General features: G+C 46.9%; 1 protein-coding gene across 1 annotated transcript; it reads left to right on the top strand.

Annotated features, from left to right (window-relative positions):
• Window positions 1–19483: 19483 nt before the first annotated feature.
• On the top strand, window positions 19484–20689 carry LOC144480192 (G-protein coupled receptor 151-like). Its single transcript, XM_078199411.1, has one exon. It carries the CDS (start codon window positions 19484–19486, stop codon window positions 20687–20689), a length of 1206 nt encoding a protein of 401 aa, XP_078055537.1.
• The last annotated feature ends 1424 nt before the right edge of the window (window positions 20690–22113 follow it).

Here is a 22113-nt window from a genome sequence, read left to right as displayed (position 1 = left end):
TAAGGGTTGGGAACATAATTGTGTGTGGCAATGAGTCAGGGGCTCGACTGGAGGGCATGGCAGGGTTGGTGTTTGACTAAGGGTCCAGTGGATGCTGAGGAAAGTAGAGCAGGCGGTCTATAACTTTTAGCCGAGGGGCTGGTGATGCGCAGCACAGCAGTCTGCGCCTCGATGCGTGGGATTGGGGTACACTCAGCTCTGTGGGGGGAAAATCAGAGACAGATTCGTCACAGCTGTGAGATGCAAATAACCTTTAATTGTGCTCTTAATATTTCCCAAAACTTAACCCTGACTATTGGTGACCTTCACCCATGCCCCCTTAGTGAACCCACAACTTTCTAATCTTGTGTGGCCTACTGCTTCGTCGAGGTGCTCCCCCAGGATGCACATCAGAGGTGGAAACGCCCACCTGTGATCCGCACCCCGTTGCCTGTGATGCCTTTGGCGGCCGTCCCCTGGAGGGCCGAGACTTCGAGGGCCCCACCGACTTGTGAATTACACCAATGTTTCTGTGCCACCCTATTCATCCTGGATTTTTCACGTGATTCACGCTAGTGCCCTCTGCAGTGCACAGAGTGTGGGTGATTCATTTTGAAAATCCCGCTGAAAAAACCGGCGTGATTTACTCTAATTTTTACGCGGAGTCGATACTTAGAATTATTTTGGGAGAATTACCCCCTAATTCTGCACCCTGTAACACTATATTCTGTACCCTTTCCTTTCCTTCTCCCCTATGTGCTCTATGAATGGTATGCTTTGTCTGTATAGCGTGCAAGAAACAATACTTTTCACTGTGACAATAATGAATCAAATCAATCAAATGCGGTCTAAGGAAGCTTGGTGAGTTCCTGCAGTGTATCTTGGGGATGGTACACACAGCTGCCACTATTCAGTGGTGGTGGAGGGATTGAATGTTTGTGGAAGGGGCAGCAATCAAGTGGGCTGCTTTGTCATGGATGGTGTTGAGCTTCTTGAGTGTTGCTGGAGCTGCAGTCATCTAGACTTGTGCCTTGTAGATAGTGGGCAGGCTTTGGGGGGGTCAGGAAGTGAATTACTCGCTGCAGGTTCTTAGCCACAGTATTTATATGGCCAGTCCAGTTCAGTTTCTGGTCAATGGTAACCCCTAGGATGTTGTTAGTGGGGGATTCAATGATGGTAATGCCATTGAATGTCAAGGGGTGATGGCTAGATCCTCCCTTGTTGGAAATGGTCATTGTCTGACACTTGCAAATGTTACTTGCCACTTGTAAGCCCAATCCAGGTTTTGCTGCATTTGGACATGAACTGCTTCAGTATCTGAGGAATCGCAAATGGTGCTGAACATTGAGCAATGACCTGCAAATATCCCCTCTTCTGATGTTATAATGGAAGGAAAGTCATTGATGAAGCAGCTGAAGATAGTTGGGCCTCGGGCACCAGCCTGAGGAACTCCTGCAGTGATGTTCTGGAGCTGCGATAATTGACCTCCAATCATCACAACCAGCTTCCTTTGTGCCAGGCATGACTTCAACCATGGAGAGTTTCCCTCGGATTTCCATTGACTCCAGTTTTGTCTCCTTGGTGCCTCACTCAGTCAAATGCAGCCTTGCTGTCAAGGACAGTCATCCTCACCACAATTCTTGAATTCAGCTCTTTTGTCCATGTTAACCACTCACCTGAAGAAGGGGCTTGGAGCTCCGAAAGCTTGTGTGGCTTTTGCTACAAAATAAACCTGTTGGACTTTAACCTGGTGTTGTTAAACTTCTTACTGTGTGAACCAAGGCTGACCAGGAGCTGAGTGACCCTGGTGGGACCCAAACTGAATGTCAGTGAGGAGGTTATTGCTGAGTTAGTGTCACTTAATAGATGACCTTTCGATCACTTTGCTGATGACTGAGAGTGGACTGATGGGGCAGTAGTTGGCTGGGTCGGATTTGTCCTGTTTCTGGTAGACAGGACATACCTGGGCAATTTTCCACATTACTAGGTAGATGCCAGTGTTGTTGCTGTACTGGAACAGCTTGGCTCGGGCATGGTATGTTCTGGAGCACAAGCCTACAGCAGAATTGCCAGAATATTGTCAGGGCCCATAGCCTTTTCAAGATCCAATGCCTTCAACTGTATAGAAACTAGAAGCAGGAGTAGGCCATTCAGCTCTTCGAGCCTGCTCTGCCATTCATCCTGATCATGGAATTTAATATCCGGATCCCCCCTTCCTCCCATAACACGTGATCCCTTTAGCCCCAAGAGCTATATCAAACTTCTTCTTGAAATCAGACAAGGTTTTGGCCTCAACTACATTCTGTGGTCATGAATTCCACACATTCACCACCCTCTGGGTGAAGAAATTTCTCCTCACCTCAGTTCTAAAAGGTTTACCCCTTATCTTCAAACTATGACCCCTAGCTCTGGGCTCCCTCACCAATGATAACATTATTTCTGAATCTGCCCTATCTAACCCTGTTAGAATTTTATAAGTTTCTATGAGATGCCCTCTCACTTTTCTAAACTCCAGAGAATATAATCCAAACCGACTTAGTCTCTCCTGATATGACAGACCTGCCATCCCAGGAATCAGCCTGGTAAACCTTTGCTTTACTCCCTCTATAGCAACAACATCCTTCCTCAGATAAAGACACCAAAACTGCACACAATACTCCAGGTATGGCCTCACCAATGCCCTATACAATTGTAGCAAAACATCCCTATCCTTATACTCAAATCCTCTTGCTATGAAGGCCAACATACCATTTGCCTTCTTTACTGCCTGTTGTACCTGCGCGCTTACTTTTAGTGACTGATGCACAAGGGCACCAAGGCCTCGCTGAGTATCCACCTCTCTCAATTTACATCCATGCATGTAATAATCTGTCTTCCTATTATTGCTACCCAAAGTGGATAACCTCACATTTATCCACATCCATGCCAAGCAGATGCCCACACACTCAGCCTGTCCAAATCAATCTGAAGCATCTCTGCCTCCCTCACAGCTCACCCTCCCACCCAACTTTGTATCATCTGCAAATTTGGAGATAATACATTCATTTCCCGCTTCCAAATCATTAATATATAATGTGAACAGTTGGGGTCTAGCACAGATCAATGTGGAACCCCACTAGTCACTGATTGCCAATCAGTAAAATACCCATTTATGCCACCTCTTTGCTTCCTATCTGCTAACCAGCTTTCTATCCATCTCAACACCTGCAATCCCATGTGCTTCAACTTTATATAGTAGATGTTATGTGAGACCTTGTTAAAAGCCTTCTGAAAGTCTAAATAATCCACACCCACTGGTTCTCCTCAGTCAACTCAACTAGTTACATCCTCAAAGAATTCCAATAGATTCGTCAAGCATGATTTCCCGTTTGTAAATCAATGCTGACTTTGTCAGATTATACCACTGCCTTACAAGTACAGAGTTAAGGAATTCTTGATGTTGTGTGAAGTGAATGGAATTAGCTGAAGGCTGATATCTGTGATATTGGTGTCTTGCGGAGGAGTTATGAAGAAAATGAAAGCAGTGCAAAGTGACAATCCCCAGAACCAGATGATTTTCACCAAAAGATTGTATAGGATGTATCATAGAATCATAGACTTCTACGGTGCAGAAGGAGGCCATTCAGCCCATCAAGCCTGCACTGCCCACAATCCCACCCAGGCCCTATCACCATAACCGCATGCATTTACTCTAGCTAATCCCCCTGTCAATAATGGGCAATTTAGCATGGCCAATCCAACTTACCTGCACACCTTTGGAATGTGGGAGGAAACCGGAACACCCGGAGGAAACCAGAACATCCAGAGGAAAGCCAAGCAGACAAGGGGCAAACGTGCAAACTCCACACAGACAATGACCCAAGCCGGGAATCGAACCTGGGTCCCTGGCACTGTGAGACAGCAGTGCTAGCCATTGTGCCACCATGCCGCCCCAACATTGAGAACAATGTGGATACCCTAACTTTAAAGTTCCAATACTCTGTCCATTCAGAAATCATGGATTTAGAGATGAAAATTAAACATTTAAAAAGGATTTTAGAATAACATGTGGGAACTATTGTTCAATTAGCCGAACATCTATCATCAGTAAATTACTAAAACCGATGATTACAGATAGGGTGACCAAAACACATTTGAAAATCTACAGAGACAACCAGCATGGAATTATATGTAGGAGAGTCACATGGATTCAAGATATTAACTAAGGGGTGATTTCTCCTAAAAAATGACTATGTGTGGAATTCTCCGACCTTGTCTGTGGCTGGGATTCTCCAGCCCTGCTGCTGGGAATGGCGTTTCGGATGAGCGCCAAATTCTCTGTTCCCATGGCAGCGGTGGCATGGTGTATGACATGGGATAATTCCCACCCAAGTGTCCTCTCTGGCGGGAGAAGTGGTGAGAATTCCACCAGGTAAGCTGGTGTGATCCAGATCGCTATTCACTCACTTAGTCATTTTCAAGGAGCTCGGGGATATTCCCACCAGCAAAGAGATGTGCGGAAATGAACGACCAGATCCTCAGAGAGCAGGGTGCCCTTTTTAAATGTTTGTGTCACCACCCTCCTCCACACCACACAGGCATGAAGGTGAAACCCCCCCATCATCCTCTCCGTCATCGGGGCATCAGGCATACCACCCTCACAAGTGAGTGAAACTCCGCTTTTAGGGTCACCAGAGGTCCCCCTATTCAGGTCCCCTGCTTTGCGCCCCCCCACCTCTGGGCTCCACCCATTAGCAGTGCTAATCTGGCAGTGTCCCTGACCACCTGGGGCTTCAATGGCCTCCACGCCTTCTCAACATGGCACATCACACCGGGTCTCCACAAACGGAGATTTGTGCCAAGTTCCTGTTGCGCCGGATGGTCGGAGAATCCGGGGACCTGGGTGAATCTGGCTGTAAATCGACCCTGCATATTTAAACCTGAATTTAAATATGCTAATCTGTTTCACACCCAATGAGGAGGTGTGAGGTAGAATCCCAAATGGGGTTCTTGCTTGCACAAATCGTGTTTGCCCCATCTCGTGCAATTCTCGAGACATAATGCGACTTGCACCAAGGCATGAGAGGCCCGAGAAACGCCCCCTCTGTTTCTCTCACTGGAAATGCTCCCAGTTCTTTCCAGCATTTCCTGTTTTTATTTCAGATTTCCAGCATCCGCAGTATTTTGCTTTTATGTTATGGAATCGTATCTACCTGACAAATCTGATAGAGTTTCTTTGAAGAGATAGTTAAAGTAATTCAACGGATGTTATTTAAATGGATTTCCAGAAAGCATCTGTTGAAATTTGTCAGATGAGACTGTCTCATTGTCAGCTAGTGCTGACGTTGATAGAATTGAAGACATGTTACTGATCTGGCCAGCAAATTGATTGAGCTGCAGGAGGTAGAGAGGTGTTGCAGGACGTGACTAGTTGCATTCTGCAATGACCTGCACTGGGGATCTCAACTACTCACCATACTTCTGAGCAGACAACAGAGCAGAAAGCTACATACTCCAGTTTTAAAACAACACAAAGGCAACATTGTAAGCAGTGTCAACGGAAACATAGAAACATAGGAAATAGAAGCTGGAGTAGGCCATTTGGCCCTTCGAGCCTGCTCCGCCATTCAGTACGATCATGGCTAATCATCGAACTCAATACCCTAATCCCACCTTCTCCCCACATATCCCTTGATCCCTTTAGCTCCTGAACCCTGAAGATTTGAGAGTTGAGAAAACAGTTCCTGACAGGAAAGTCACTTTTCAGCCATGTGTCCAGTCCAACAAGTTTATTTTGCAGGAGGTTTGCCTGAGTATCCTACCAGGAGGATGTGGAGGCTTTGGAGAGGGCACAGAAAAGGATGTTACCTGGTATGGAGGGCATTAGCGATGAGGAGAGATTGGAGAAACTTGGTTTGTTCTCACTGGAAAGACGGAGGTTGAGGGGCGACCTGATAGAAGTCTACAAGATTATAAATGGATAGTCAGAAGCATTTTCCCAAGGTGAAAGAGTCACTTACCAGGGGGCATAGGTTTAAAATGCGAGGGGCAAGATTTAAAGGAGATGTACGAGGCAAGTTTTTTTACACAGAGGGTGGTGGGTGCCTGGAACTCGTTGTTAGGGGAGGTAGTAGAAGCAGATACGATAGTGACCTTTAAGGGGCGTCTGGACAAATACATGAATAGGATGGGAATAGAGGTATATGGTCCCTGGAAGGGTAGGCGGTTTTAATTCAGGCGGGCAGCATGGTCGGTGCAGGCATGGAGGGCTGAAGGGCCTGTTCCTGTGCTGTAATTTTCTTTGTTCTTTGTTCTATTTGTGCAGATAGCTTCAAGAAGAACACGATCATGTGTTTAACTGTCCTCCCATCGAATCCGGAGGTTGTGGTGGAGGCATTGCTGGGAGAATTTCTCTCATGCTCTTAAGTGTCCCTGATGCACAGTTCTGTTCTCACGTCATGCAGGGGTATGGTGGCAACAACTGCTCCGTACATTAGGAATTCTGTTGACCTGTGGAGGTTTTTGTTGTTAAACACACACAATGCTGTGGTTTGCAGAAGGCTGAGCTGGTGCAACTGAGCCAAGGTTGTATCTCCTTATCAGTGGTGGATTTTTCAGACCGATGGCTGCCAAGGTACAGGAAGCACTCAACAAATTTCAGGATCTCTCCTTCAACATGTATGGGAGATGGAATATTTAGCTGACTAGGCGTGGATTAATATGAGTTTCGTTTTAGCAACATTCAAGAATAGGTTGGGGTTTCTGTATGTGGAATTGAAGCAACCAAGAGTGGCTTTGAAATCTGGTGCAGATTGGACAATACCATTGCAGTCATCCACAACCAGGAGATCGTGTATGTTTATAGTGGTCAGTTTAGTTCTGTCATTCTGGCACGGAGGCAACTGAGGTTAAAGAGTTTTCTATCTAGGCAGCATTTAATACTGACACCAGAGGGCAGTTGATTTTTGATGAAGTAAATAGCTACTACCAGGTAGATTTTTTTGTTATTCATTCATGGGACATGGGCGTCGCTGGCTGGCCAGCATTTATTGCCCATCCCTCGTTGCTCAAGGGCAGTTGAGAGTCAACGACATTGCTGTGGCTCTGGAGTCACTAGTAGATCAGACCAGGTAAGGATGGCAGATTTCCTTCCCTAAAGGACATTAGTGAGCCAGGTGAGATTTTCCGACAGTCAGCAATGGTTTCATGGTCATCCGTAAATTCTTAATTCCAGATATTTTTAAAATGTAATTCAAATTCCTCCATCTGCCACGGCAATATTTGAACCTGGGTCCCCAGAGAATTAGCTGAGTTCCTGGATTAATAGTCGAACGATAATACCACTAGGCCATCATCTCCTCTATGATTATAAATAGGTTGGGACTATTAGACAGCCTTGCTTGACCCTGGTCAGGATTTTGATTGTTCCAGATTTCCCCCTCCAGACAATGGCAGCCATATCATTATGAATCAATTATAGGGTTGTGATGAAGTTTATTGGTCACACATATCTTTGGCAAACAATTATGGAGCCTCACGATTCACTGATTGAACTTCATCAGATCGAGGAACATTCCTGGTGTTGTTCCTGACACTTTTCTTCAATTTGCCTTGCAACAAGGATAAGGGGTAGTAAATTTAAAACAGAGTTGAGGACGAACTACTTCTCCCAAAGGGTTGTGAGTCTGTGGAATTCGCTACCCCAAAGTGTGGTGGATAATGGGACAGTGAGTAAATTTAAGGAGGAGTTAGACAGATTTTTAATTGGTAATGGGTTGAAGGGTTATGGGGAGAAGGCAGGAAAATGGGGATGAAGAGCATATCAGCCTTGATCGAATGGCAGAGCAGACTCGATGGGCCGAATGGCCTATTTCTGCTGCTATATTTTTTGAACTTGTTAACTTATAAGGCGACAGCCAAGATGCCACAGGAAATTGGCAATTCTGTTGTTAACACCTTAGGATTTTCCCTGCTTTGGATGAAAGGAAAATACCTTAATAGTTTTCACTGCTTATTTTATCTCACAGCATAAATGGTCAAATTCATGAAATCATTAGCGGGTGGATGGTGGTGGGGTGAGTCAGGTGGGGAGTTATTTTTCCTCCCATGTCTGTAGGATAGGGCATGGAATCCTGATTTGAGCAAAATCCCACCAGCTTTGAAGATCTCAGCTGGAATACCTCTGGGGGTCACAGGTTTTGTTGTTTATTTTAATCCATGCGATTGCTTATTGAAATTTCTCCCATGACTCACCCATGGATGGCACCATAGGGTATTGGGGGATAGCCTGGAGAGTACCAGCTGCCACTGTGGATTCACAGTTGAGTTTTTTCAGCAATACTCATGCTTGAGGGGTTGTTGGAAATGTTCTTTTCCAGCATTGACAGATGGCAATAGAAAAGGGACAGCATCCAGTGAGTGAAGAGAATTTTACCCATTTGACCTTGGTCTACAGATGACCCTGGTGCTTCCCTCAAGCTATCTCTTGGCCATGTGTCCTTTATCTTTCCAAATTTGTCTTTGGACATCAGCCTTAGTTGTTGGAATGCTGCCTTCTAGACTTGCAATTTTGGACTGTTCTATTAGGCAAAGAAAACTGCAGGTTTTTGTTCTATGGGGTCACATGGGCAGCATGATGGCGCAGTGGTTAGCACTGCTGCCTCGTAGCACCAGGTTAGCATCCTGGCCTGCATCACTTCTGTACAGAATCTGCACATTCTCCTTGTGTCTGCATGTGTTCCCTCCGGGTGCTCTGGTTTCCTCCCACAGTCTGAAAGACATGCTGGTTCAGCTGGTTTGGCCATGCTAAATTCTCTGTCAGTGTACCTGAACAGGCACTGGAGTGTGGTGACTAGGTGAATTTCACAGCAACTCCATTGCAGTGTTAATGTAAGCCGACTTGTGACTCTAATAAATAAACTTTAAACTACTAGGAGGTCACATATTTCAGCATAATTTTCATCAAACCAGTCGTGAATCATCGAATCTACAGTGCAGAAGGGGGTCATTTGCCCCATTGAGCCTGCACCGACCAACAATCCCACACCATTAGTGTTGGGGGAATAACAGGGTGAATACACAGGGATAGAGCCTGGGTGGGATTGTTGTCAGTGCAGACTCAATGGGCTGAGTGACCTCCTTCTGCACTGTAGGGATTCTATGATTCACACAGGTCCTATCCCTGTATTCCCACATATTTACCCTCCTAATCCCTTTGACACTCAGGGGCAATTCATCATGGCCAATCAATCTAACTCGCACATCTTTGGACTATGGGAGGAAACCAGAGCACCCGAAGGAAACCCATGCAGACACGAGGAGAGTGTATAAATTCCACACAGTCACCTGAGGCCAGAATTGAACCTGGGTCCCTGGCGCTGTGAGACAGCAGTGCTAACCACTGTGCCACCATGCCATCCTGTTGATGGTGATACTCAAACTCAATTTGTTTGAGTCTTTGGTCAAACAAAAGGGCCAGTGTGATCTCCTGGACTCGTTTCGATCGCCTCAGGGGGTCGGAGAGGAATTTCCCAGATTTTTTTTCCCCATATTGGCCCTGGGGTTTTCACTCTGGGTTTTCGCCTCTCCCTGGAGATCACATGGTCTGGAATGGGGGGGTGGGGGTGAGTTAATAGGTTGTGATGAACAAAGCATCGTAGCTGTGAGGGACAGCTCGGTGGATAGGATATTAGTATGTAGATAGGCTGGAAAATTGGGCGGGGATCCTGGATTCAGGATTCAATCCTGGACCGGGGAGCGGCGCGGGCTTGGAGGGCCGAAGGGCCTGTTCCTGTGCTGTATTGTTCTTTGTTCTTTGTTTGTTCAATGGTATGGGCACAGGAGTCTAGTAACACTGACTTTATTTGATTGCACTGTTTTGGAATTGAATCATAGAATCATAGAATCCTACAGTGCAGAAAGAGGCCATTCGGCCCATCAAGTCTGCACCAACCACAATCCCACCCAGGCCCTATCCCCATATCCCTACATATTTACCCACTAATCCCTCTAACCTATGCATCCCGGGACACTAAGGGGCAATTTAGAATGGCCAATCAACCTAGCCCGCACATCTTTGGACTGTGGGAGGAAACCGGAGCACCCGGAGGAAACCCACACAGACACAGAGAGAATGTGCAAACTCCACACAGACAGTGACCCGAGCCGGGATTCGAACCCAGGTCCCTGGAGCTGTGAAGCAGCAGTGCTAACCACTGTGCTACCGTGCCGCCCAAAATTGAGTTTGATGTGTGAAGGTTTCCCAGATCAGCCAAGGACTGCACTTATTTTATTTGGGCTGCTTCTGGGCTGAGATTGATCTTTTCCTTTTGGACTTTTGGGCCTTGCGATGTCTTGGTGCTAGGTGGAATATCATCGTCAGTTGAACAGACTGATGAACTGCCCAGCAAGAATCAATTCCCCACGTGGATTGAGTGATGCAGACATCACATAGAACTTATACCCAAACAATGGCATCATCTCGGAGGTGCCAATGCTTTGACCTAGGATGCCTCCATGTGATTTTGTATTTGTCCTTATGGCAGAAGAGGGTTTTTGTTATAATGAGGCCATGCTTTGTTAATAGCAGGATGCCATTTGCATTGGCTTCTCCCACTTTGTAATCCCTAGTGGTTCTACTCCAGACAATGCTCCAGAGAATTGTGTGCAGTTTTGGTGTCCTCATCTGACAAACAAAGTCCTTGTTATAGAGGGAGTGCAGCTCCTAGGCTGATTCCTGGGATGGCAGGTTTGTCATATGAGGAGAGACTAAGTTGGTTAAGATTGTATTCTTTGGAGCTTAGAAGAGTGAGAATGAATCTCATAGAAACGTACAAAATTCTAACTGGATTAGACAGGGTGGATTCAGAAAGAATGTTCCCAATGGTGGAGTGTGGGGTGGTGCGGTGGGAGGGTGGGGGGAGGTGCAGAACTAGGGGTTATAGTTTGAGGATAACCCCTAGTTGAGGTGAGGAGAAATTTCTTCACCCAGAGAGTGGTGAATCTGTGGAATTCACGACCACAGAAAGTAGTTGAGGCTAAAACATTGTGTGATTTCAAGAAGAAACTAGATATTGCTCTTGCAGCTAAAGGGATCAAGGGGTCTGGTGGGGGAAGGCGGGATCAGAATATTGAATTTGATGATCAACCATGATCAAAATGAATGTTGGAGCAGGCTCGAAGGGCCGAATGGCCTACTCCATCTTCTAGTTTCTATAAGAGCCACAACTAACCCTGGCATTAAAACTCCCCAGAAAAATTATCTTCTCATCTTTTGGGAGGACTTCACCATGGTCAGAATAGAAGTTTTCCTTAACATCTTCCTTGGAGTCAAGGGTTGAGATATAAGTCTTGACAACAAGCATATGTCTTGTTGACGATGGACAGGGACTGGGGAGTCAGGACATGAGATACTTGCCACAGAACTCCCAGCCTCCAATCTGCTGTTATAGGCACAGTGTCTATGTGGCTGGTCCAGTTTATTTTTGGTCAAAGATTACCCTTGCAGGATGTTGGTGCAAAGCATTCAGTAATATTAATGTTGTTCGGTGTTGGTTCGATTATATCTTATTTTTCCTGGTCTTATTGCATGGGCCTTTTCAATATCTGAGGAGTTGCGCATGGAATTGAACATTGTACAATCATCACAGACAACCAAACTTCAGAAATTATGTTGGGGAGAAGGTCATTGCTGAAACATGTGTTTATGGTTGGGTTGGGGAAATTTTGGATTATTGGATGGACCTACAATACGTACAACCATCTTCCTTTGTGCTAGGTATGACTCCAGCTGCTGGAGAGTTTTCTCCCAATTCTCATTGACTAAGGGGAGGCAATGACCGAATGATATTATCTCTGGACTATTAAATCCAGACCTCAGCTGATGTTCTGGGGACCCGGGTTCGAATTCCGCCATAGCAGATGCTGGAATTTGAATTCAAAGTAAAAAGTTTATTTATTAGTCACAGGTAGGCTTAATTAACACTGCAATGAATTTATTGTGAAAATCCCTGAGTAAAAAATATCTGGAATCAAGGATCTACTGATGACCGTGAAACCACTATCGATTGTCAGAAAAACCCATCTGGTTCACTAATGTCCTTTAGGGAAGGAAATCTGCCGTCCATACCTGGTCTGGCCTACATATGACTTCAGAGGCACAGCAATGTGGTTGACTCTCAACTGCCCTCTGAAATGGTCTAGCAAACCCCCTCAGTTCAAGGGCAAATAGGGATGGGCAATAAATGCTGGCCAGCCAGTGATGCCCATGTTCCATAAAAAGAAAAGCTTCCATTTTGCCAGGGCTCCTTGATTCCACAGTTAGTCAAATGCCATCTTGATGTCAAGGGCACTCAGTCTCATCTCACCACTGGAATTCAGTTCTGTTGTTCATAGTTTGACCAATGCTGTAATGGGGTTTGGAGCTGAGTGGCCCTGATGAAACTGCACACCAGTGAGTAGCTGTTGAGAGTTGTTGTTGAGAATGTGCCACTTGATAGCACCGCTGATGACACCTTTCATGGCTCTGCTGATGATTGAGAGTAGAATGATAAGGCCCATACCTCAGGACTGTATGCTGCTGTGTTGCTGGTGGGACAGGACATGCCCAGGGGTGGTGATGGAGGAATCTGGGGCATTGGCTGTGAGTTATAAATTGGTGAGTATGACTATGACAGGCTGTTGCTTGACCAGTCTGCAGGACAGCTCTCACAAAAGTTTCCAGATGTTAGTCAGGAGAATTTTAAAGGGTCAACTTGGAGGACCAGAGGGACCTTGGGTGAATGTCCAATGATACATGAAGAGAGCAGGACAGGTGGATAAGTTGGTTGAGAAGGCATTTGGGATACTTGCCTTTATTAGCCGAGGCATAGAATGTAAGGGCAGGGAGTTCATGATGGAGCTGTATAACACACTTTTTAGGCCATAGCTGGAGTAGTGTGTGCAGATCCGTTCACCACACTATAGGAAGGATGTGATTGCACTAGAAAGGGTTCAGAAGAGAATCACCGGGATGTTGCCTGGGCTGGAACACTTCAGCTATGAAGAGAGGCTGATTATGCTAGGGTTGTTTTCCTTAGAGCAGGAAAGGCTGATGGGGGACCTGATTGAGGTGTACAAAATTATAAGGGACATCGATAGGGTAGATAGGAAGGAACTTTTCTCCCTAGTAGAGGGGTTAACAACCAGGAGATGCATACTTAAGATGAGGAGCAGGAGATTTAGAGCGATTTAAGGAAAAACCTTTTCACCCAGTGGGTGGTGGGAATCTGGAACTCGCTGCCTGAAAGGATGGTAAAGGCAGGAACCATCATAACATTTAAGAAGCATTTAGATGGGCACCTGAAAAACCACAGCACACAAGGCTATGGACCAAGTGCTGGAAAATGGAATTAGAATTGATAGATGCTTGATGGCCAGAGGAGACACAATGGGCTGAATGGCCTCTGTGATATATATAAATGATTTGGAAGAAGGTGTAACTGGTGTAATCAGCAAGTTTGCGGATGACACGAAGATGGCTGGACTTGCAGATAGTGAAGAGCATTGTCGGGCAATACAGCAGGATATAGATAGGCTGGAAAATTGGGCGGAGAGGTGGCAGATGGAGTTTAATCCGGATAAATGCAAAGTGATGCATTTTGGAAGAAATAATGTAGGGAGGAGTTATACAATAAATGGCAGAGTCATCAGGAGTATAGAAACACAGAGGGACCTAGGTGTGCAAGTCCACAAATCCTTGAAGGTGGCAACACAGGTGGAGAAGTTGGTGAAGAAGGCATATGGTATGCTTGCCTTTATAGGATGGGGTATAGAGTATAAAAGCTGGAGTCTGATGATGCAGCTGTATAGAACGCTGGTTAGGCCACATTTGGAGTACTGCGTCCAGTTCTGGTCGCCGCACTACCAGAAGGACATGGAGGCGTTAGAGAGAGTGCAGAGAAGGTTTACCAGGATGTTGCCTGGTATGGAGGGTCTTTGCTGTGAGGAGAGATTGGGTAAACTGGGCTTGTTCTCCCTGGAAAGACGGAGAATGAGGGGAGATCTAATAGAGGTGTACAAGATTATGAAGGGTATAGATAGGGTGAACAGTGGGAAGCTTTTTCCCAGGTTGGAGGTGACGATCATGAGGGGTCACGGGCTCAAGGTGAGAGGGGCGAAGTATAACTCAGACATCAGAGGGATGTTTTTTACACAGAGGGTGGTGGAGGCCTGGAATGCGCTGCCAAGTAGGGTGGTGGAGGCAGGCACGCTGACATCGTTTAAGACTTACCTGGATAGTCACATGAGCAGCCTGGGAATGGAGGGATACAAACGATTGGTCTAGTTGGACCAAGGAGCGGCACAGGCTTGGAGGGCCGAAGGGCCTGTTTCCTGTGCTGTACTGTCCTTTGTTCTTTGTTCTTTGTTTTTGCTGTGCAACTCTATGACTCTGTGACTGGGCAGGCTGTGTCTTGTAGCATCTGGTACTAGGATGTTGGCAAGTTGTCTAACAGTCTTTATTCTTTTTAGTCATCTTCATAACTGTGTGATACAACTGAAAAGCTTCCTGGATCATTTCAGAGGGCAGTTAAGAGACAGTTATCACAGTTTATCTCACTCCTAGTAAGTAGTCTCACAACACCAGGTTAAAGTCCAACAGGTTTATTTGGTAGCATGAGCTTTCGGAGCACTGCTCCTTCATCAAGTGAATGCACTCACCTGGTGAAGGGGCAGTGCTCCTTATTGCCATTGTCATCTTGTACGCTTCACTGTTTCCCATTCCCATTGGGATCCTTCCCATTCCCAACATCATCACCCTGACCCTGATCCTTCTGTGATCCCCTATGAAGTCAGACTTACATTTCTTTCACAAAAGTAATTGTGCACATCTTGGGGGGAGGGGTGGTGGTGGGGGAAACTGTTGGACCTGGCATCCAATTGAAATATGCTGATACTGAGATTGATATATTTTATTTGGCAAGAGTGTTAAGGGTTACGAAACCATTGTGTTTAGATAGATGCAAAACAGCTATGTTGTAATTGAAATTGATGCATGGAGATGGATCTTGATTCTGTGTAATAGTGCAAAGTGGGTGACAGTGTATCAGATGCTTGCTTTTCTATGTCTTTTTAAATTTATATTTGGAAATGAAATTTGAGAGAGCAATGTAAAAACAGGTTGGGGTGAATCATTCCCACTCATGAGTTTGAGTTACAAGGAGATGCTGGATAGACTGGGACTTTTTTCTCTGGAGCGTAGGAGGCTGAGGCATGACCTTATAGAGGCCTATAAAATAATGAGGGGCATAGATCAGCTCGATAGTCAATATCTTTTCCCAAAGGTAGGGGAGTCTAAAACTCAAGGGCATAGGTTTAAGGTGAGAGGGGAAAGATACAAAAGGGTCCAGAGGGGCAATTTTTTCAAAGAGGGTGGTGAATGTCTGGAACAAGCTGCCAGAGGTAGTAGCAGAGGGGGGTACAATTTTGTCTTTTAAAAAGCATTTAGACAGTTACATCGGTAAGATGGGTATAGAAGGATATGGGCCAGATGTGGGCAATTGGGACTAGCTTAGGGGTTTAAAAAAAAAGGGTGGCATGGACAAGTTGGGCCGAAGGGCCTGTTTCCATGCTGTAAGCGTCTATGACTCTATGACTCTATGTAATGCTATCACATAAATCATAGCATCACACAGCAGATTGTGTCAGTTCCTTGAAAGATCTATCCAATTAATCCCATAGCCCTGCTCTTTCTCACTGCCACAAAATGTTTCTTTCAAGCTTATACCAATTCCTTTTGAAAGTCACTATTGAATCGCCTTCTTCCACAGGCACTTCATTCTGTTATGATTGACTTCATGGAATGCACATCAATTCACAAGGGAAAGGCACCTATTTGGCTCAATCAAAAATAGATCAATTCTCAATTAATAGAGTGGAGATGGGGCATCTCAAGTTAATACAAAGGGACTGCTAGAGGTCACTCGCTGAATCCACACATTTAATCAGTACAGCCAGACCCACCTCACCCACTGAGGCATTGATTTGCTGGAAATATTTGGAGTAGATTTGGTTGGTGCCTGGAACTCACTGCTGGGAGAGGTAGTGGAAGCAGATACCAGAAGATCATAAAACCATAAGACATAGGAGCAGAGTTAGGCCACGCGGCCCATCGAGTCTGCTCCGCCATTCAATCATGACTGATATTTTTCTCATCCCCATTCTCCTGCCTTTTCCTCATAACCCCTGATCCCCTTATTAATCAAGATAAGATAGTGACTTTTAAGGGGCAAATACATGACAAATACATGAATAGGATGGGAATGGAGGGATATGGTCCCTGGAAGGGTAGAGGGTTTTAGTTCAGTAGGCAGCATGGTCAGTGCAGGCTTGGAGGGCCGAAGGGCCTGTTCCTGTGCTGTAATTTTCTTTGTTCTTTGTTCTAGAATGGAAAACAACTCCTCCTCCAGAATAATTACTAGTTGCTTTGTCGGAAAAGTCACTCACTGTCTTCATGAAGAAAAGGCTGTTGGGATAGAGCTGAGCAATGCTGCACAAGTACCTGATGTGACTACCCCTTTCTGTGCATCATTTGTAAATGGAAAATGTTTGTTTTTTTTAATCAGAAGATATCCCCACTTTGATTTTTAGAGTGACGTTGCAAATTCCTCTTTAAAACAATAACAAAACAAATGTTTTAAACTTGAAGAAAACCCTGAAAATCTGAGGTACTTATAGAATCCGTAGAGTGCAGAAGGAGCCCATTTGGCCCATCGAGTCTGCACTGGCAACAATCCCACCCAGGACCTATCCCCGCAACCCTAGGTATTTACCCTGCTAATGCCCCTGACACTAAGGCCAGAATTTTATTGGCATGCCCGCACCAACTCCGGGGGTGGGTGAGGCTCAAAGAATGGCATTCTCTGTTGGCCTCGGGTGATATTGCATGAACCCTCGGGTGGGCGGGCATGCCAATAAAATTCCACCCAAAGGGTCCATTTATCATGGCCAATCCTCCTGACATGCACATCTTTGGAGTGTGGGAGGAAACCGGAGCACCCAGAGGAAACCCACGCAGACTGGGGAGAATGTGCAAACTCCACTCAGACAGTTACCTGAGGCCAAATTGAGCCTAGGTTCCTGGCGCTGTGAGCCAGCAGTGCTAACCACTGTGCCACCATGTCACCCTATAGTTCTGGCAGAATGTGCAGAAGGTCATCTTTTTTGTCTCCACAGAGGCTGCCAGACATGGTTAATTGTTTCCAATGTTTTCCGTTTTTTATATGTAAAAATCCATTTCTATATTGTTTGAACACCTGGAATTTATACCACAGGATTCTGTAAATTCCTCCTTATGCAAGTATGTCTAGAAATTCAATGAGTTTATGTTTTTCAATTGTGTTCTTCTTCAACTTTGCATTTGAGCATATTTTATGTAAAAGTAAAAAAGACATGATCCCTCGCAATCAGAAGCTCCACAAATCTATTTTGTTACAAACTGTTTTCGATATCTCATTTCAAAATAGCACTGTAGCTAAGATTAGAGTTGATGATTTCATTCAAAGCAGCTTTTTTTTCCATTCAAGCTAACTGCCCTTCAGTTGGGAACACATTCACCTCTTAGTCAGAAAGTCATGAGTTCAAATTTCACTCAAGAGTGCCAAGTGCAAAGGTGTGCATGTTGGGTGAATTGGCCATGTTAAATTGCCCCTTCGTGTCCAAAGATGTGTAGGTTATGGGGAATTTACAGGGTAAATACTTGGGGTTACAGGAAAGGGCCTGGGTGGGATCCTCTGTCAGAGAGTCCATGCGGACTTGACGGGCTGAATCACGTCCTTCTGCACTGTAGGGATTCTATGATTCTATAATTCATTTTCTATGAAATTTAGGCTGATGCGCTTTTAGCACAGGATGCAGTGCTGCACTGTCAGAGGTGCTGTTTTGTGGATGAGTTGTTAAACTGAGCCCTATCCGTTATCTGGGTGAATGCAGAAGATCCCATGAGGCTACTTTGCAGAGCAACTGAGAGTTCTTCCAATGCCCTGACAAATATTTATCTCCCAAACAATGAAATTGAAAGATATTATTTAGTGATTATCACAATGATGTCTGTGGGTCCATGTTGTGTGCAATTTGGCTGGGTTTTTTTCCAACATGACAACAATGAGGACATTTCAAATCATGATTCATTGATTATAAAGCACTTTGGAACACTCGGAACTTATGAAAGGCGCCATGCAAATGCAAACCTTTCCTTCCTCTTTGCCACTGGAAACCACTTTCATTGAATTTTAGAATCTTACAATGAAGAATGTAGCCACTTAGCCCACCGTGTCTTGCTAGCTCTTTGAAAGAGCATCGAAATTAGTTCCACATCTCTCCTCTTTCACTCTGCAAATTTTCTTTTTCATGTACAAATCCAATTGCCGTTTGAAAGTTACTAATAAATCTGCTTCCGTCACCCTCCCAGGCAGCACTTCCCAACACAGCTCACGGCATTACCATTTTTAAAAAACTTCTCAACTTCTTTCTGGTTCTTCTGTCTATGACCTTAGCTGCTCTATCTAATAATGGAGGGTGAGAAGTAGCGACATGGTTAACAGTGAGTTTGGTTGAAAATGTAAATTTGGATAATTTAGGGCCAGAAACATGCCCCGGGAAGATGTATGAATATGTATGTTTTCTTGTGCGCGTCTTGGTCTAATCTGGATTATTACTTGTAACCTTTGAAGTTCTGGTGCGCAATGAGTTAAATCCTCCAAAGATTAAAAGCGTCAGGGTCCGAGAACGGGTTGTGGAATGAGTTAGATATCGTTCTTCCCGGCACCAGACAGAAGCTTTTCGGGGGGACGTGCTTGTCTTGTTGAGTTAATTATAAAAAGAGTCTTCATTGTTCTAACCCCCCCTCCACCCCCACCTCCCCCACACCCACCTCCCACGCCCGCCCCTCACCCACCACCGCCACCCCCCCCCCCCCCCCCCGCCTTTCCTTCCTCCCCTCCTCTGCTGCAAGCTTTGACTTTCCACTTTCAGCACCACACCAAGAGGACAGCTCCCCGGGCTCCGCTCGCTATCAGCGTCACGCCAAGAGGACAGTTCTCCGGGCTCCTCATTCAGCACCACAAGACGAGGAAAGCTCCCCGGGCTTCGCTGGCCACCATTCAACAGCACAATAAGTGGACAGCTCCCCTGGCTCCTCATCCAGCACCACAATAAGAGGACAGCTACCCGGGCTCCTCATCCAGCACCACAATAAGAGGACAGCTACCCGGGCTCCTCATTCAGCACCACACCAGGAGGACAGCTCTCCGGGCTCCTCATTCAGCACCACAACTAGAGGACACCACCCCGGGGTTCGCTTGCCACCATTCAGCACCACAACAAGTGGACAGCTCTCCCAGCTCCTAATTCAGCACCACAATAAGAGGACACCTCCCCGGGGTTCGGTCGCCACCATTCAAAACCACAAGTGGACAGCTCTCCCAGCTCCTCATTCAGCACCACACCAACGGGACAGCTCCCCGGTCTTCGCTCGCTACCATTCAGCACTATGAACGGCTCCGCCGACTTGTTGGAATATGCCGGAGGATTCCAGCTGCTGGAGGAAGAGGAGCTAAAGGTCGCCCTGCCCCTCGTCCTGGGGGTCATCTGCCTGGTGGGTTCGGTGGGCAACGCGATGGTGGCCGCGGTGCTGGTGCACGACTTCAGGCAGGGCAAGAGCAGCCTGCTTAACGGCTTGATTCTCATCTGGAGCTGCGCCGACCTCCTCATCCTTTTGCTCTGCCTGCCGCTCCGCGCCGTCACCTACTCCAAGTCGAGCTGGTCATTCGGCTGGCTGCTCTGCAAGTCCTCGGATTACTTCCTGCACGCGTGCCTGTCGGCCAAAAGCTTCACCGTGGCGGCGGTGGGGCACGCCCGTTATAAACATGTGAGCGATCCTCAGAAGTCCCTCCAGTGCGGGTGCCAACGGGTGCTGGCACTGGTGTGCTCCGTCTGGTCGGTCGCCCTTCTGCTGCCCATTCCTCACTGCCTCTTCTCCAACACCAGGAGCAATGGCAGGGAAACGTCCTGCGTCTGGGAGGTTCCCCCTTACGCCTCGAATTTCATGAAGGTCTTCGGCGTAGCCTACCCGCTGGCAGCCTATGGGATCCCCATCACCTTCGCCATGACTTGTTACATCAAAGCCCTCCTGCTCAGCCAGCCCCGGAGGAACGGGACCCCGCACCGCAGGTACGAAATTCGGAGGGTCACCACCATGCTGTGGGGTCTGAGTGTCGCCTTCGCGGCCATGTGGCTCCCCGACTGGGTGGCGTGGATCTGGGCGAGGCACAGAAAAACGGACAGCCCCATGCCCCCTGTCGCCCTGCTGGTCCTGGCCCAAGTGCTCCTGTTCGCCAACTGCACGGTCAATCCGCTGGTGTTCCTGGCCCTCTCCGAAGACTTCAAAGAGGGATTGAGGAGGCTCTGGCCGCTGGCCCGCTGCCGGAGGGCGAGGAGGGGGAGGGCGGACGGGCAAGGGGCGGTAGCCCCCACTTTGGACGAGAAGAAGGCTGGCTCGGGGCTGGCGATGGCTAACAGCGCCGCGGCCCCTCTCCGAGCCCTGTCCACCATCTCTGGCCGGGAAGATGTGATCATTTGCCGGGACGTAGCCCAGTGCATCCCGCCCGACGTGCAACACTTCTGGCTGGACAGGAAGAACGCGACAGCGCCAGAAAATAACGACCCCATTCCTTGGGAGCGCCCAGAAAACTCTTAGCAAAGACATGGAAGTGTGCACAGAGGGGGCTGGACTGAGAAGCCTGGCTGGTCTTAACTGCCCTCCCCCCCCTCCCCCCACCCCGCAAAAAAGTCATTCCTTTTGCAAATGTCAAAGCTGCTGTTATTTCGTTTATTTAACAATGATACAGAACAGAGAAGCGCCCACAGATACCCCAACCACTGGCAACTGCAAAATCTGCTTGCCAAACAGATATTCAACTCTTCAAGTGCACACGGATTGGACCAGCCAAGCAAACTTCCTCTGGGTGCCTGTTTCTCACTCCGACAGTTCCCTCCTCCTCCTCTTCTTCCCGGGGTTTTTTGGGGGAAAAAACAGTTTTGTATCTTAACTGGTAAGGGCCGCGCCGACTGTTAGAAGGAGTCTTCACCATCCCAAATGGGTGAGAAACGCCACTGGGTGGTAGCACAGTCGAGCTGGTCTTGTGCCCAACAGAGTCCGGGACAAAACGAACCAAGAGTCTTGGAGAATCGAGCAAGTTTTGGCGGAATTGGAGGGTGATTTGTGCCGGGAGCGGATTTAACGCGTTGTCAAATGAGCGCAAGATTGTGTGTGCCTTCTGTCGGCGAAAACAAAGCAACCCTTCCACAATTCACCCTGAACCCATCCGACAGGAGCCACTCCAGTATCCTCACTAAACCTTGGCGATTGTCCTCAATACTGAAACTTCTCCCTTCCAGCCCCAGGCAACATATTAACAACCCCCCCCCCCCCCCCACCAGCCCCCCCAGCCCCCATCCTCCCCGTGGTTATAATCGAAACGAGGAATGCTAAACTCCGAGCAACTGAATCGCATTGCAGAATGAGGTCTCTGCGTCCACTCTTCGTCGCTGGTCGAGGCAAATTGGTTTCCTCATTTCAAACCTCCATGAGTTTGATCCTCTCTATCAGATCTCTCCTCACTCCGAGGGAACTAGAGAGGCTCCTTCACTGTAAAGGAAGTTGAAATGGACTTACTCGGTTGCGGTGTGTACATTCTAAGTGTATTGAATTTTTAAAAAATCATGAACTATTTAGACAGAATGAATAAAGAGGAACCGAATCCAGTAGTTGGAAGGTTAATAATCCTCCTTCTTCGGCAGTCACTTGGGATCGAGGATGACTTGCTCCAACCCCTGTCCCGTAGCTTCTACCATGGCTGCTAAGTCTGCACATCTGCCGACTCTGCCACATGTGGGGCAGATGGTGCTGGAAGAATTGGGAAGATGGGTTATTTGAAGGCTTGTCCCATCTCTCTGATTCTCAATCCCATCCCTGACAAAGTCTCTCAATGTGTTTGGCGCCTTCCCCAATGAACCTTCTTCATTTTGGTCACACACACACACACATACATACCAGGATCTCCTACCAGTTGACCTCTTCGGGGGATGCTTTGAAGATTTCCCTCAGGATTTCCACTGTCC

Source organism: Mustelus asterias, chromosome 1 (genome assembly GCF_964213995.1).
Source record: "Mustelus asterias chromosome 1, sMusAst1.hap1.1, whole genome shotgun sequence".
Taxonomy (NCBI): domain Eukaryota; kingdom Metazoa; phylum Chordata; class Chondrichthyes; order Carcharhiniformes; family Triakidae; genus Mustelus; species Mustelus asterias.
This window is presented reverse-complemented; position numbering and strand designations above follow the sequence as displayed.